The sequence below is a fragment of the Rhinolophus sinicus genome, chromosome X (assembly GCF_036562045.2).
Source record: "Rhinolophus sinicus isolate RSC01 chromosome X, ASM3656204v1, whole genome shotgun sequence".
NCBI lineage: Eukaryota > Metazoa > Chordata > Mammalia > Chiroptera > Rhinolophidae > Rhinolophus > Rhinolophus sinicus.
The window spans coordinates 47,747,624-47,763,812 of NC_133768.1; the positions used below are offsets into that span (position 1 = coordinate 47,747,624).

Consider the following 16,189-nt stretch of genomic DNA (forward strand, 5'->3'; position numbering starts at 1 on the left):
GGTAAGGGGGTAAGGGAGATGGTATTAGAGGGTAAAGGGGGTCAAATGTATGGTAATGGAAGGAGAACTGATTCTGGGTGGTGAACACACAATGTGATATATAGATGATGTATCATAGACTAGTACACTTCAAACCTATGTAATTTTACTAACCATTGTCACCCCAATAGATTTAATTTTAAAAATAATAGAAAAAAAAGATTGTTACTGCTAAGCAAAGGCCACTCAAGGTTGTAGGGTGATCAGAGGTATAGGCCAGTATATTTTTATAAAAAACAATGACTTGTAAAATACATAACACCAGAAAAAGACCACCCTGTAAATTAAAGTGAAGCTTAATTTTATAAACGGTTTTTTATAATATTTTACATTTTCCCACCCCTCTATCTAATATAAAAGATTGTATATTGTAATTTAAAAATTTTTCTAGCTGCTAATTATAAAAGAAATAAAACTTTATATAATAACTAATTAGATTCAGATTTTCACTTTGAGTCTCTGAATATAGATGACAAATTATGGCAAATAAAGTTTAAAATGTGTTGTGATTTTAAAAGTGCTGTACAGAAATATCCAGGTCTCTCTCTGCCTAGTTGTTTGATGAGCAAAGGAATTTCTCTTTCTTCCCCACTTGGAATTTCCTTTCTACTGTGTCTCTCCTCTCAGCTTGCTCTCTTTCAGATTGTATGTCCCTCTTCAGTTGAGAAGCTGTTGGAAGTGGTTGGGTATGCTCTTGCTGTGTCCTGCACTGTATCCTCCCTGGTTCTGGTTCTGTCTTCTGAGCACATTCCTAAGCTCATCCTGTTACTATCATAGCTCCGCTTTATAACTAACGCATATAATGAAATTCTCAGGAGATCCCAAATCTTAAATTTCTATTGCAATGTACATATCTTGCTTGTATACCCAAAGACCTACCATCGTGTGACACTTTCTGCTTCCTTAAAATGACCTAAGATCAAAAAAGATAAGGGAGAACTGGAGGGAAACTTTTCTTCCCTGAGTCTAAACTTGTCAAATAGAAAAGCTGTAATCTAAGAGAATGAACTAGTTGATATTTAAGGTCCCCCTCAGCTTTAACATATTTATGATTCAATGAATTTTGTGGACTGACCTGGCAACTTACCATCATTTATTTATAAAACTGTTTCTGTAGAAAATTGCATTTAAAGCTTGGAAAATATTGCACAAAAATCTTTCAGACTCAGCCTAGAGGTTTATATGTTTAGATAGCATATTTAAATTGAATAAGAAATAAGAGATGATTAAAGAGACTTACATGTACACATTTTTATATTTTCCATTTTTACCACTGTTAGATATTGCCAATTCAAATGTTACAGGAGATTTAGTATGATCACATTTCTCAAAAACATGTGGTTTCCATGAAACAACAGCAGATCTTGTTTGAATATCAGAAACCTAAAATAAATGACAAAAATTCAAGTAGGACTCTTAAATTTATAATCTGTAATTTATGATATAATCTTTCCCTAAGTCTCATTTGATGTTAAGTACCGGGGGTGCCAAAAAATGTATACAAGTGGACACTTCGGTCAATGTTGCTCAAGCAGTAGCTCGCAGTAATCAAAAGTGTCTGGACGATGATGGTAACCACTTTGAGCACCTTTTGAAATTGCAGAAGTCAAATGTGACTTGTATTCATCTTTTGTTATCAATAAATATTAAGTATTACAATTTTAATACAGGTTTTCTTTCTTAAAATGTATATACATTTTTGGCACCCTCTGTATATCTTTTCCCTCATATTAGGTACTTAAATACTGTGATTAAACAATGAGCCATTAATACTATCTTTAGCAATGCCACATTGGATCTTTATATATTGAATGGCTAAAAGAGATTATGAAATTTTAACCAGGTAAAGGCTTCAAGTTATAACTGTACTAGAGAAAAATATCAGTGAATTTGCATGTTTTAGAGTGACAAAGTAAATTAAAAGGAATATTAAGTATTCACTTTACTTACTATAGGTTTCTCAATGCTGAAACAGTATGACTTTCCATGTTCTGCTTTGCATTCTATAAGTAAAAAAAAAAGCACCCCAAACAAATCACATTGGCAAAAACAAGAGAAATAAGTTAGACGTCTATTATACAATTACAAATACATCATCACCAAGAAATCTACTAAACACCTAGTAGCAATTTACATTAAAAGTTTTAAAAGAAGAGAGTGGTCTAATGTGTATACTATTAAACAAACTCAAACAAAAAAATTTTAAAAGTTCCCAATTTAAGTAAAATCATGAATGTGTTAGGACTATAATTTCCAATGTTTCACTAACAAGCAACTAAAAAAAATTATGTGGTGTGCATATAATACTTGGCACATTTTGAATGAAGATGGACATTTGTGCATGATTTAAAAAGGCTTCCTACTTGTGGTCTCATTAAGAATTTAGAGATAGGGGTACAATGAAGATGAGGAAATGGAAGCAGAAAATTGCACCTAAATATTTTAAATACCCTGAGATTCCTAAACATTAGGATGCTTATTCATTGGGAGCAAAACCAAACTTCTGACCTTACCTTTTTCTGCTTCATTTGATGATGGGCTCTTGCTTCGTTTTCCACCTGGTTTCTGCTTGATATTTCTGTTTCCCATAGAACTCTGTTTCTTTCCATGACTAATATCAACATGAGCACTGGCAGTGTTAGAAGTGCTGGCAGCACTGCAAGTACTGAGAGCACCATCAGTGGCAGAAGTGCAGGGAGCACTTTCAGAGATTGGAGTGTTGGGAGCATTGTCAGCAATGGAAGACCTTGGAGTACTGTCAATAGGTGATGGTACAGGTGTACAGTCAGAGGTGGAAGTCTTGGGGGTATAATTCGTGCTGGAAGGGCTCAGGACACTATCAGTAGTGGAAGGGTGCAGAGCAGTGTCTGTGGTGGAAGTACTAGGAATATGGTCAGGGGAAATATTGCTGGGAGCATTATCAGCAATGCAAGTGTTTACAGGGTTGTCAACAGTGTAAATACTGGGAGTATTGTCAGCAGTGTAAATGTTCAGATCATTGTTCACAGCACAGGTCCTTGAAGTGTTGTCAACAGTGTAGGTTTGCAGAGCATTGTCCACAGTGTGGGTACTTGAAGTACTGTCAACAGTATAGCTGCATGGAGCATTGTCCACAGTGTAAGTACTTGGAGCATCAGGAACATTGGAAATATCATTAGTTTTGTTCACCAGCAAAGAGGTGTTATTAAACATATAGTTATTCCTATGTCTACCAACTCGGAGTTCTCTCTTTTTTTTCTTCATATGTTCTTTCATTTTAGCAGCCCTTTCATCAGGTTGGTTGTAATTTGTTCTTCCACGGGAATAGGTTTCTAAAAGAGACAATGGAATACTGTTTAATAATTATAATAATTACATATCTCAAGGTCTTTTAAATCTTTTTTCAAACCAACAGAAAGTGCTGAAAAGCCATGTTTTATTTTTAAAAATTCCCATTTTGTTTTAATACAGATATTAAATGTGTATTTTTATAATGTATTGATATGTACAGAAAGAAAAACATGAACAAATACAAAGTGTTTTCCAAAAGAGTATCTATCTATACTTCAAAATTTTAAGGTCCTAAGATAATTGCAATGTTGATCGTTCAATTGTCTTTTATGTACCCACTGTTTGGCATTAACAATCAAAATATTCTTTTATGATTTTACAGATCCAATCAGTAAAAATAAACGGCATAATCACATACTATACCAAAGTAGAAAAAAATTTTCTAAAAATTCTGCTTATGAGCATTTTGCTTAAGACACAAACGGTACTTATTGTCATCAATTCTAATATACATGCATGAAATGCAACCATTCATGGAAAATTTACTATCTTTTACTTTTTTCATTTTAATAACTGCCCAAAGCTGTTAATTTTAATAAATCAAAAATATTTCCTGTTTAAGAAAATTATATACTACCATGCTGCTCGGGGTATATAAATGTTGCTGGTGGTGGTGGTGGTGGCGGCAGTGGTGGTGGTGGTGGTGGTGGCGGCAGCGGTGGTGGTGGCGGCAGCAGTAGTGGGGGTGGTGGCAACAGCTGCTCTGGCACAGGCTCTTGGATGTAAGGTGGTGGAAAGTCCCCTTGAGCTGTGGGATAGATCAGTTGAGCCGCTGGTGGATACAGAGGAGAGGCTGGCGTGATAAAGTGTGATATTTGTGGTACAGGAGCAGGCACGATCATCTGACAGTCAACTGTTTGAGGCACAATAATGATTTTGCGAATCCCATTTTCTTCCACTACCTAAAATGGAAGACAGAATCATATAAACGTATTAGAATCTGTAAAACCAGTATTTTTCCTACCAAGTTTTACATTTATATCCTGTGCTCTTAATTTAAACACCCAAAAGGATGAAAAATCAATAAAGTGAAACTATATCAAGCAGGAGGCAAGATAAGTCTTCCTTTTCCTCACAAGTGTAGCTTTTAAAAAGGTACTTTTTGACCATATACAATATATTAACATGGTTCAAAACCATAAAGTATAGAAAAGTGTACACGAAAAATTTCCCTACCAACCCTTATCTGCTCAGTGCCCTCCCAGTAGACAACTATTGTTCTTATTTTCTTCTGAATCCTTCCCGAATTTCTTTATACCTATACAAGCAAATAGTAATAAAATTCTTATTTTTCCTTCATTTTATTACATAAAGCTAGCATTACTTATACTGTTCTGTACCTTGCTTTTCACACTTAGCAATATATCTTGAAAAGCTTTCTACATCAGTACATAGGGCCTCCCCATTTGTTTCACACAGCTACGTAGTACTTTATTATATGGATTTACTACAGTCGCCCATTGACAAGCGTGTAGATTGTTTCCAGCCTTTTGTGGTTACAAACAATATTGTAATGAATAATCTTGTACATTTATTATTCCAGATTTGTGAAAATACATCTTCAGGATAAATTCCTCCACGTAGAAATGCTGGGTGAAAGGGTATATGTATATGTGTTTTTGTTAGATATTGTGAAAACAGATAATTCCATTTAGAATGAAACGATATTATGTTGACCTATTTACTGTGTTCTTGATCTTCACAGCTGTGCAATAGAAAAAAAACATATCTCTAATATAAAACATTCTGAAGTCATGGAATATCTTAATGTCTATAGGAGCCATACCTCCCTGTCCATTTTAGTTGTTTGATAAATATTTGAGGAATTTTAAAAAAAATGCCATTTGTAGTCTTACAACTCATTGCAATATTATTCATGGTGTTCAAGACATGGAAACAACAAAAGTATCCTTTGATAGATGACTGGATAAAGATGTGGATAAAGAAGATGTGGTGTATACAATGGATTTTTACTCGGCCATAGGAAAAGATGAAATATTGCAATTTGCTTGATATATTCCCATAGTCCCAATACATCATCTATATATCACATTGTGTGTTCACCACCCAGTCAGTTCTCCTTCCATCACCATATATTTGACCATGTTTTGCCTCTTCTACCATCCCCCTCACTCCTTACCTTGTGATAACCACTGAACTATTGTCTGTATCTATCAGTTTTTCTTTCTTTATTCGCTCATCTTGTTTCTTTGTTGCTTTCAGTTTTATATCCAACATATCAGTAATATCATATGGTCCTTGACTTTTTCTGTCTGATTTATTTTGCTTAGCATAATAATCTCAAAATCCGTTCATGTTGCCCCAAATGGCACTATTTCATCTTTTCTTATGCCAGAATAGTATGTGTGTGTACATATATATATACACATATATGTGTGCATATATACATATATATGTGTGTACATATATACATGTATGTATGTATATACATATAGACATTAATAAGATATTCCATGACTTCAGAAGTTTTTAATACTAGAGATATGTTTTTTTTCTATTGCACAGCTGTGAAGATCAAGAACACAGTAAATAGGTCAACATAATATCATTTCATTCTAAATGGAATTATCTGTTTTCACAATATCTAACAAAAACACATATGCATATACCCTTTCACCCAGCATTTCTACGTGGAGGAATTTATCCTGAAGATGTATTTTCACAAATCTGGAATAATAAATGTACAAGATTATTCATTACAATATTGTTTGTAACCACAAAAGGCTGGAAACAATCTACACACTTTTCAATGGGGGACTGTAGTAAATCCATATAATCCATATATATATATATATATATATATATATATATATATATATATATCACATCTTCTTTATACAATCATCTATCGAAGGACACTTTGGTTGTTTCCATGTCTTGGCCACCATAAATAAAGCTGCAATGAACATCAGAGCACATATACCTGTACCAGTAAATGTTTTCCGATTTGCTGGGTATACACCCAGGAGAGGGGATTGCTGGGTCATATGGTTATTCTATTCTTAATTTTTTGATGAACGTCCACACTGCCTTCTATAGCAGCTGTACCAATTTACATTCCCACCAACAGTGTACGACGGTTCCTTTTTCTCCACAGCTTCTCCAACACTTGTTATTATTTGCCTTGTTGGTGATAGCCGTTCAAACAGGTGTGAGGTGATATCTCATTGTGGTTTTTATTTGCATTTTTCTGATGATTAGTGATGTTGAGCCTGTTTTCATATGTCTATTGGCCATCTGTATGTTCTCTTTGGAGAAATGTCTATTCAAGTCCTGTGCCCATTTTTTAATTGGATTGTTTGTCTTTTTGTTGTTGAATTGTGAGTTCCTTGTATATTTTGCATATTAGCCAGGTATCAGAGGCATTGTTTGAAATTATCTGCTCCCATTTGGTTGGATGACTCTTTGTTTTGTTGATAGTTTCTTTTGCTGTGCAGAAGCTGTTTAGTTTGATATAGTCTCATTCATTTATTTGAGCTTTTTCTTCCCTTGCCTTTGAGGTCAAATTCATAAAATCCTCTTTGAACCCAAGGTCCCTAAGTCTAATACCTATGCTTTCTTCTATGCAGTTTATTGTTTCAGGTCTTATGTTAAGGTCTTTGATCCATTTTGAGTTAATTTTGGTATATGGTGACAGATAGCCGTCTACTTTCATTCTTTTACACATGGCTTTCCAGTTCACCCAGCACCATTTATTGAAGATGCTTTCTTTTCTCCATTGTATGTTTTTGGCTCCGTTGTCAAAAATCATCTGTTCATATTTATGTGGACTTATTTCTGGGTTTAAATTCTATTCCATTGGTCTGTGTGTCTGTTTTTCTGCCAATGCTGTTTTGATATTGTTGCTTGTAGTATAAACTGAAGTCAGGGAGTGTGATACCTCTAGCAGTATTCTTTTTTCTTAGGATTGCCTTGGCTATTCGGGGTCCTTTGCAGTTCCATAAAAATCTGATGATTTTTTGTTCTCTTTCTTTAAAAAAAAATGCTATTGGGATTTTGAGGTGGATTGCTTCTGCCAGCAAAAGAAACCATCAACAAATCAAAGAGGCAACCAACCAAATGGGAGAAGATATTTGCAAACAATGCCTCGAACAAAGGGCTAATATCCAAAATATAAGTTACACATACAACTCAACAACAAAAAGACAGACAATCCAATTAAATGGGCAGAAGACATGAACAGAACCTTCTCCCAACAAGACATACAAACGGCCAACAGATATATGAAAAGATCCTCAATTTTGCTAGCTATTAGGGAAATGCAAATCAAAACAACGAGATATCACCTCACACCTGTTAGAATGGCTATCATCAACAAGACAAATAATAACAAGTGTTGGAGAGGCTGGGGAGAAAAAGGAACCCTCATACAATGCTGGTTATAATGTAAATTGGTACAGCCACTATGGAAAACAGTACAGAGGTTCCTCAAAAAATTAAGAATAGAATTATCATATGACCCAATCCCTGTCTTGAGTATCTACTTCCATAATCTGAAAGCATGTATCTGTAAAGATATATGTTCTCTGATGTTCACTGCGGCATTATTCACAGTGGCCAAGACATGGAAACAACCAAAGTGTCCTTCGATAGATGATTGGATAAAGAAGATATGGTATATACGCACAATGGAATACTACTCTGTCTTAAGATTAAATAGTATCATTTGCAACAACATGGATATATCTTGAGATTATGCCATGTGAAATGAATTAGACAGAAAAAGCTGAGAACCATGACTTCACTGATATGTGTGATATAAAACTGAAAACAACAAAGGAACAAAACAAACGAATAAAGAAACAAAAACTCATAGACACAGACAACAGTTTAGTGGTTACCAGAGTTAAGGGGGAGGAGGAGGAGGTGGTAGAAGAGGGAAATGGAGTCAAATATATCGTGATGGAAGGAGAACTGATTCTGGGTCGTGAACACACAGTGCAATACATAGATGATGCATTATAGAATTATACACTTGAAATCTATATAGTTTTATTAGGTTGGTGCAAAAGTAATTGCAGTTTTTGCAATTATTTTTTACCTTTTAAACTGCAATTACTTTTGCACCAACCTAATACTAACAAAAAAAAGAAATACTGTTGAACTGAAGATACTAAGTAGTTTTAGGGACTAAATCCCACACACTATCAGAAGCCATTACTGTAGCAATTGTAATAGATGCATAAGATTGGTTAAAGTACTCAGAAACAAAAACAATGGAGGATTAATTAATATGACAAGATACAGATTCATAAGATGAATAAGGCAACATAAGCGAGGTTTGGTTAACCATCACTGAAATTGCTTTTTAGCAATGATGATAACAATAAAGTAAATAAATAAATAGTATTCTGGAAGTTCTCTTATCATATAGTGACATAATAAAAATTAACTGATAATGTAGTGCTAAACACTAAATAAAACCACGGTAGTATACCTGAGACGTGTAACCAGGAGGAAGATATATTAGTGGCAAAGTACCACTTGGTGACATCAAAGGTACATCTGCGGGTCCTAAAAGAGAATTATTAATAAATTCTTTAGTAACTTTAAACAGTCCATTTAACTTTGCACAGTGAAAACCAGCTCCAAGCTGTAACAATAACCAGCCATTTTCAAAGTGTATGTTGTTTACTTGCAAAGGAGACTAGGTAAGAATGTAGATGAATCAGTGCAAATTCATCATATTTGATGAAAAATAACTGACACACATAATGAGGATTGGGTAAAATTTATATTATAAAAATGTTAGCAAATTTTACTGCCAATAAAAATTAACTATCAACTTTCCAGTATAATTGTACTGTACTTACCCATTCTTTCCCACCTAAAATGGTTACAAATTAAGTAATAGAAGTTTTACTCTGTACTGTAAAATATATTTCTTAATAAAACTTAAATCAATTTTCGTTTTAAGGCTTTTCTCCAACAACACATAGTAAAGTGAAATAATTTTTAAAAAACAGCATTTTATAGAGAGGGACCTAATGTTATTCATGTGATATCCTACGTTTATAGTGGGCAGTCTTACACCTTAAACATACAATTGCATAGAAACTAAAAATACAACACAGAATGGATACTTGTATATGTCATCATTCTTTTCTTTACCTGAAAATTATTATAATTACTGTTTAGTTTTAAAAATATATGTGGCTTTCACATCCTAGAATGGTAATTTAATTTTAATAATGGGGGAAAATAAATGAGTTCATGATCAACTTTGTATAGCAGCCACATGGAATCCATTGCTAAATGATAATGTTTTAAGAAATTTTGAGATATAGCTCAAAATCACTTTAGGATACAAAATAATTGGCATAAAAATAGAAACAATCATATCACTTTGAAATAATCATTAATAAATCGTATATGAAGTAAATACTTATTAATTTCATATTAATTACTGAAGCAATTCTATACGCTACACATTTACTATATATGTATATGTACATATATACAGAAAATTATTTATATATAATTTCCCCCCTTCCCATATAGTGTTATATTTTAAATGTCTAGTATTGTGCTGGAACTAAGAAATACTTGTAGAATATATGAATGGAAATAAAGAAGCCACAGCAAGACTGGTAGGAGGGGCAGAGATATGGAATGGGCTGGTCCCACACTGACTCGTAGCAGTTAAAAATCAGGAAGGATATCTCGACTGTGGAGGTCCCCTCTCAGGACCATAGGGTCCCAGCCCCACCCTGGGTTCCCCAGCCCAGAACACCAGTGCCAGGAAGAGGAAGCCCCACAGCATCTGACTATGAAAATCAGCAGGAATTCTGTCCAGGTGAGACGGAAGGCTGCTGGAGACCCAAGCATTACTCTTAAAGGGCCTGTGCACAGATGTACTTGCTGATGGACTCCCTTGCTCTGACCTCCAGCACTGAGGCAGCACCTCATAAAGCCTCAGGTATAACATGGGGAGGAACTGAATTATCTGGTTTCAGGGCAAGGGCTGCAGGGACAGCTCTGGCTGGGATATTAAGTGCTGGCAGGTGCCATCCGTCCTTTCCTAAGCCCTCCTCCCATTCATCATACTGGCTAACACCACTCACCCCACCCTAGTGATTCCCTGAGAACCACACTACCCAACTCATGCAGAGGCCTGAACCTCTTTCAGCAGCTGTTCCTCACAAGCACCCATCCTTGCCTGAGGCAGACTTCCCTAAAATCTCTGAACGGTCCACAAACCCCAAACAAGCAGCACCTGGCCTTTGTGTGCCTGGTACCTCTTGCTAAGTGGCCTCCATCTTGGTACGAGTGGCAGCCAGCCTTGGTTCACAGCATAGACTCTCACAGGCTCCTTCAAGTCCAGCACAGGCAGCTACCAACTACAGATCACTTTGTAGCTCCTACCAAGTGACTCTAGGCTGGAAACAGACAACTTGGGCCTGCACTGGAGCCCCTCCCAAGAGGCCTCAGAAAGAATTCACCTGGTAGCCATACCAGAGCACCATCCAATTAGTTCCACAAACACACACAAAGGGTGTACTCAGGAACCACCAGAGCCCCCCTTATAATGAATCTCACTGTGGAGTCAGCTGCCACATAACAGTTCATCCACTGTAGTCATGGTCAATCTTCACTGTCAGTCAGCTGCAGGGTTAATACCACCCACTGACACGCCAACAGCAATCAAGGTTCAACTACAACGGGGCACTCACACATCCCACACAAGGGACCCCCTTGGAGCACCCATCTTAGGTGACCAGGAAGACTGCACCACTGGGCCCCACAGGACACTGATTACATAAGGTCACCCTGCCAAGACTGAGAGATGTAGCAGATCTACCTATCAAACACAGGAAGGCAGTCAAAATTAGGAGAAAAAGAAATGTCCCAAATAAAAGAACAGGAGAAAACTCCAGAAAATGAACTAAACAAAATGGAGACAAGCAATCTACCAGACACAGAGTTCAAAACACTGGTTATAAAGATGCTCAATGATCTCTGGGAGAACTACAACAAAGAGATAGGAAACATAAAAATGGAGATTAAAAAAAACATAAAAAAGAACCAGTCAGAAACAAAGAATATAACTGAAATGAGAAATACATCAGAGGGAATCAACAGTAAATTAGACGAAGCAAAGGATCGAATCAGTGATTTAGAAGATAAGGTAGAAGAAAACACCAAAAGAGAACGTAAAAAAGAAAAATAATCCAAAAAAAATGGACAGTTTAAGGGGTCTCTGGGACAACATCAAGTGTACAAGTCACATCATAGGGCATAGGGTACCAGAAAGAAAAGACAGACAGTAAGAAACTGAAAACCTATTCGAACCAATAATTATGGAAAACTTCCCTAACCTGGCAAAGGAAAAAGACATACAAGCCCAGGAAGTACAGAGTCCAAAACAAGATGAAACCAAACAGTCCCACACCAAGACACATCATAATTAAAATACCAAATGTTAAAGACAAAGAGAGAATCTTAAAAGCAGCAAAAGAAAAGCAGTTAGTTACTTATAAGAGAGCCCTCATAAGATTGTCGGCTGATTTCTCAACAGGAACTTTGCAGGCCAAAAGGGATTGGCATGAAATATTCAAAATGATGAAAAGCAAGGACCTTGAAACAAGCTACTCTACCCAGCAAAGCTATCATTTAGAATTGAAGGACAGATAAAGAGATTTTCAGACAAGAAAAAGCTAAAGGAGTCATCACCACCAAACCAGTATTGTAAGAAATGTTAAAGTAACTCTTTAAGAAGAAAAAAAAAAGATAAAAAATGTGAGTAATAAAATGGCAATAACATAGGTATCAACAATTAGTTTAAATGTAAATGGATTAAATGCCCTAATCAAAAGACCAGGGTGGCTGAATGGATAAAAAAAACAAGACTCATACTTATGCTGCCTACAAGAGACCCACTTCAGATCTAAAGACACAGATGGACTGAAAGTGAAGGGATGGAAAAAGATATTTCATGAAAATCGAAACAAACAACAAAAATCTCTGGTAGTAATACTTATACCAGGTAAAATAGACTTTAAAACACAGGCTATAATAAGAGACAAAGAAGGACCCAATAATTCCACTTTGGTATTTATCCAAAGTAACCCAAAACACAAATTTGAAAAGACACATGGATCTATACGTTCACTGCAGCATCATTTACAATAGCCAAGGTATGGAACAACCTAAGGGTCCATAAACAGATGAACAGATAAAGAATAAGAGGTACATATATACAATGGAATATTACTCAGGCATCAAAAAGAATGAAATCTTGTCACCTGCAACAACATGGATGCACATAGAGGGTATTATGCTAAGTGAAATAAGTCAAACAGAGAAAGACAAATACCATATGATTTCACTTATGTGTGGAACTAAAAAAGAAAACAAAATAAATGGACAAGCAAAATAGAAACAAATTCATAGATACAGAGAACATTTTGATGGTTGCCAGATGAGAGGGGATTTGGAAGGATGGGTAAAAAGGGTGAAGGGATTAAGAAGTACAAATTGGCAGTTATAAAAAGTCATGGGGTCTATGAGTTTCTGTTTCTCATTTGTTTGTCTTGTTCTTTTGTTGCTTTTGGTTTATATACCACATATCAGTGAAATCACATGATTCTCTGCTTTTTCTGTCTGACTTATTTCGCTCAGCATTACACTCTCAAGATCCATCCATGTTGTCACAAATGTTCCTATATCATCTTTTCTTACTGCCGGTGGTTGCCAGAGGGTAAGGGGGGTGGGGGGTGGGAGATGAGGGTAAGGGGGATCGAATATATGGTGATGGAAGGAGAAATGACTCTGGGTAGTGAACACACAATGGGATTTATAGATGATGTAATACAGAATTGTACACCTGAAATCTATGTAATTTTACTAATAATTGTCACACCAATAAATTTAATAAAATAAAATTTTTAAAAAAAGTCATGGGGATGTAAAGTACAGTATAAGTCAATAATATTGTAATAACTAAGTATGGTGTCAGATGAGTACTAGATGTATTGGGGTGATCACTTTGTAAGTTATATAAATGTCTAACCACTATTTTATGTACCTGAAACTGATATAATATTGTATGCCAACTTTAATTGAAATTGAAAAATAAAGTTATTAAAAACGTAAACAAAACCCAAAAATCAAAAACCAAAGTAAACAAGCAAAACAGAAAAAAATGTAGATACAAAGAACAAACTGATTATTGCCAGACAGAAGGGGGTTGGGGAGCTGGGTGAAAAAGGTGAAGGGATTAGGAAGTACAAATTGCCAATTACAAAAGTCACAGGGACGTAAAGTTCAATCTAGAGAATATAGTCAATATTTAATAACTACGTATGGTGTCAGGTGGGTATTAGATTTATTGGGGGATCACTTTGTAAGTTATATAAATGTCTAGCCACTTTGTTGTACACCTGAAACTAATATAATATTTAATGTCAATTGTAATGGATACATATACAAAATAATTTTTTAAAAAAGGCAAAAGAATGTATGAATGAATGAACTGTCTGAAGTCCTCAGCAGTCACCTCCTATAGGAGAAGTGTAAAACTATCAGGGCTGTCAATATCTCCAAAATCTGGACTTTTTGAAATGCAATTCTTCAATTAATTTTCAATTTTTAAAAGTACCTTACATGAAGTTCTTTAGTGAGACTAGCAAGATGATCCCTGGTTGTTCTATTGATACTATGCTCTGTGAAGAATGTATAAATTTAAAAGCATTTAATCTGGCTCAAACAGGAAAGGATATTAGTGGAATAGATTGCTAATAAAGTCATTTCATACTATAATAATATTTAAATTCACTCTATTTGGTATCAAACAACACATATATTTACTTATACTTTTACTGACCTTGAATGTTCTGAATGTTCCCATCATGAGACTTGATGGTGAGTGTTTCTCCTGGGTTAACCTGTACCAATATAATCTAGAAATAAACCATTCTTTGATGACATACTTTTCTGTTAATTAACCTGTGAAAAATCATTATTGCCCTTTTGAAAAACATCAGACTAATTATTGAGGACTTGTGATGCTCAAGGGCAAAAGTACAATTGGGTTCATTGTCACTTATGACAAATTCAATACCCATAAATAGGAACAGGTCCTCTCCCACCCACATATATAGAAAGGTCATAGAAAATAGGTATATTGATGTGGAAAGACCAACTCCCCCCATAAAAAAGAAACCCTGCAAAAAAAGAAAAAAAAAAGAAAATGAAACTTATCTGAATGTAAAATTCATACATACTTGTTGTATCCAGTATTGAGGACAAGAATTCCACCCGGTATATCTCTTGGGATGAGCCATCACTTGTGAAAAATTAGTGGTATACTGTGTTCCATCAGTGGTGTTCAGATGAAACCTCTCCATCTAATAAAAAATAGTAATTTAAATTTCAATGAGGTCATTATAATCTCAGTTCCTTGACATGATATCAAACAAAATTATAAGCTAGAAGTACAATATTTGCCCATTCTTAAACTCCAAAGAAAAGTTAGGTGATCTTTTCACATTATGTATGTAGATAAAACTTTTCTTGAATAGCCTATTTTAAATGAGTAAATGCTAAATCTAAACTACACCGTCTCTTTCTTGAGACCAATCTTATATGTAGCGGTCACTGCTAATCAAAATGATACTTTTAAAAATTAGAAAATTGAACTCACACCTATGAATAAATATGAAGAAACGTTAGTATGCATTAGAGTCATATTTTTAAACCATTCATCAAAAGAAACTGTGGGTAGTATAAACTTTAAGACACAATACCAGGACTTTTGAGCTAATCAAAAGAGGCTGAAAAGGAAGCTAAATCAATACAAAAGGAGGTTCTATGTGGCCTAAGCTAGTGTTAAAGGTCTCTCAAGCAAGTTTAAAAAGTCTACAAGGAAGATAAACTGATGTTGGTGAAAAGACTAAAAACATCTAAACTAAGTGACCAATCATAAAAAGTGGGACCGGCCCAGTGGCTCAGGCGGTTAGAGCTCCACGCTCCTAACTCCGAAGGCTGCCGGTTCGATTCCCGCATGGGCCAGTGGGCTCTCAACCACAAGGTTGCCAGTTCAATTCCTCCAGTCCCGCAAGGGATGGTGGGCAGTGCCCCCTGCAACTAGAAAATGGCAACTGGACCTGGAGCTGAGCTGCGCCCTCCACAACTAAGACTGAAACGACAACAACTTGAAGCTGAACAGAACCCTCCACAACTAAGATTGAAAGGACAACAACTTGACTTGAAAAAAAGTCCTGAAGTACACACTGTTCCCCAATAAAGTCCTGTTCCCCTTCCCCAATAAAATCTTTAAAAAAATAAAAAAAAATAAAAAGTGACACAATTTTTATACATAAAAGCTGATACTGAATTTAAGAAAATTTTGACCAGTTAGGATGAAAAAAAGCGCAAAACTACCCTTACCTGATACATGGAATTCCTAGATAATTGGAGCTATAGGAGGTATTTCAGTAAGAGTAAGTGCAAACCCATGGATCAGTCATGTCTGAAAAGATTGGCTTTCACACTAAATGGTTTCTAAGAAAGTGAAATCTTAGATTAATCAAACGAAGTCAAAGTAGTGATTTTAAACGACAAAACCTGATGTAATACTTCTGAGAAAAAAGCTATCTTAAATAGTTTTCTCTCTAGAAATGTTTACTTAACTGAAATTGTTTTATGGCAACATTTCAAAATAATTATTGGTTTTCATAATGAAAGACTATAAAATTTGGAGTCAAGACTTTACTCATGAAGACAAAGATAGCTCCATTTCACAGTGTGAAGAATGGTTTAATTAAACAAGTCACTGGTCATTTGATCCACTCAGATC

The 16,189-nt window shown here is 35.3% G+C and overlaps 1 protein-coding gene across 1 annotated transcript in view; it reads right to left on the reverse strand.

The window, feature by feature from the left end:
* The window catches only part of LOC109435610 (fibronectin type III domain containing protein 3C1), a gene marked incomplete at its 5' end in the record, with an annotated part of 48,421 nt that extends 32,571 nt beyond the window's left edge, over positions 1-15,850 (reverse strand). The window contains 9 exon segments of the mRNA XM_019713590.2: positions 1,280-1,422; positions 1,990-2,042; positions 2,553-3,350; positions 3,947-4,271; positions 8,828-8,904; positions 14,216-14,291; positions 14,616-14,738; positions 15,781-15,799; positions 15,801-15,850. Of these exon segments, the coding sequence (XP_019569149.2) occupies positions 1,280-1,422; positions 1,990-2,042; positions 2,553-3,350; positions 3,947-4,271; positions 8,828-8,904; positions 14,216-14,291; positions 14,616-14,738; positions 15,781-15,799; positions 15,801-15,850 (1,664 nt within the window).
* Positions 15,851-16,189: the final 339 nt, after the last annotated feature.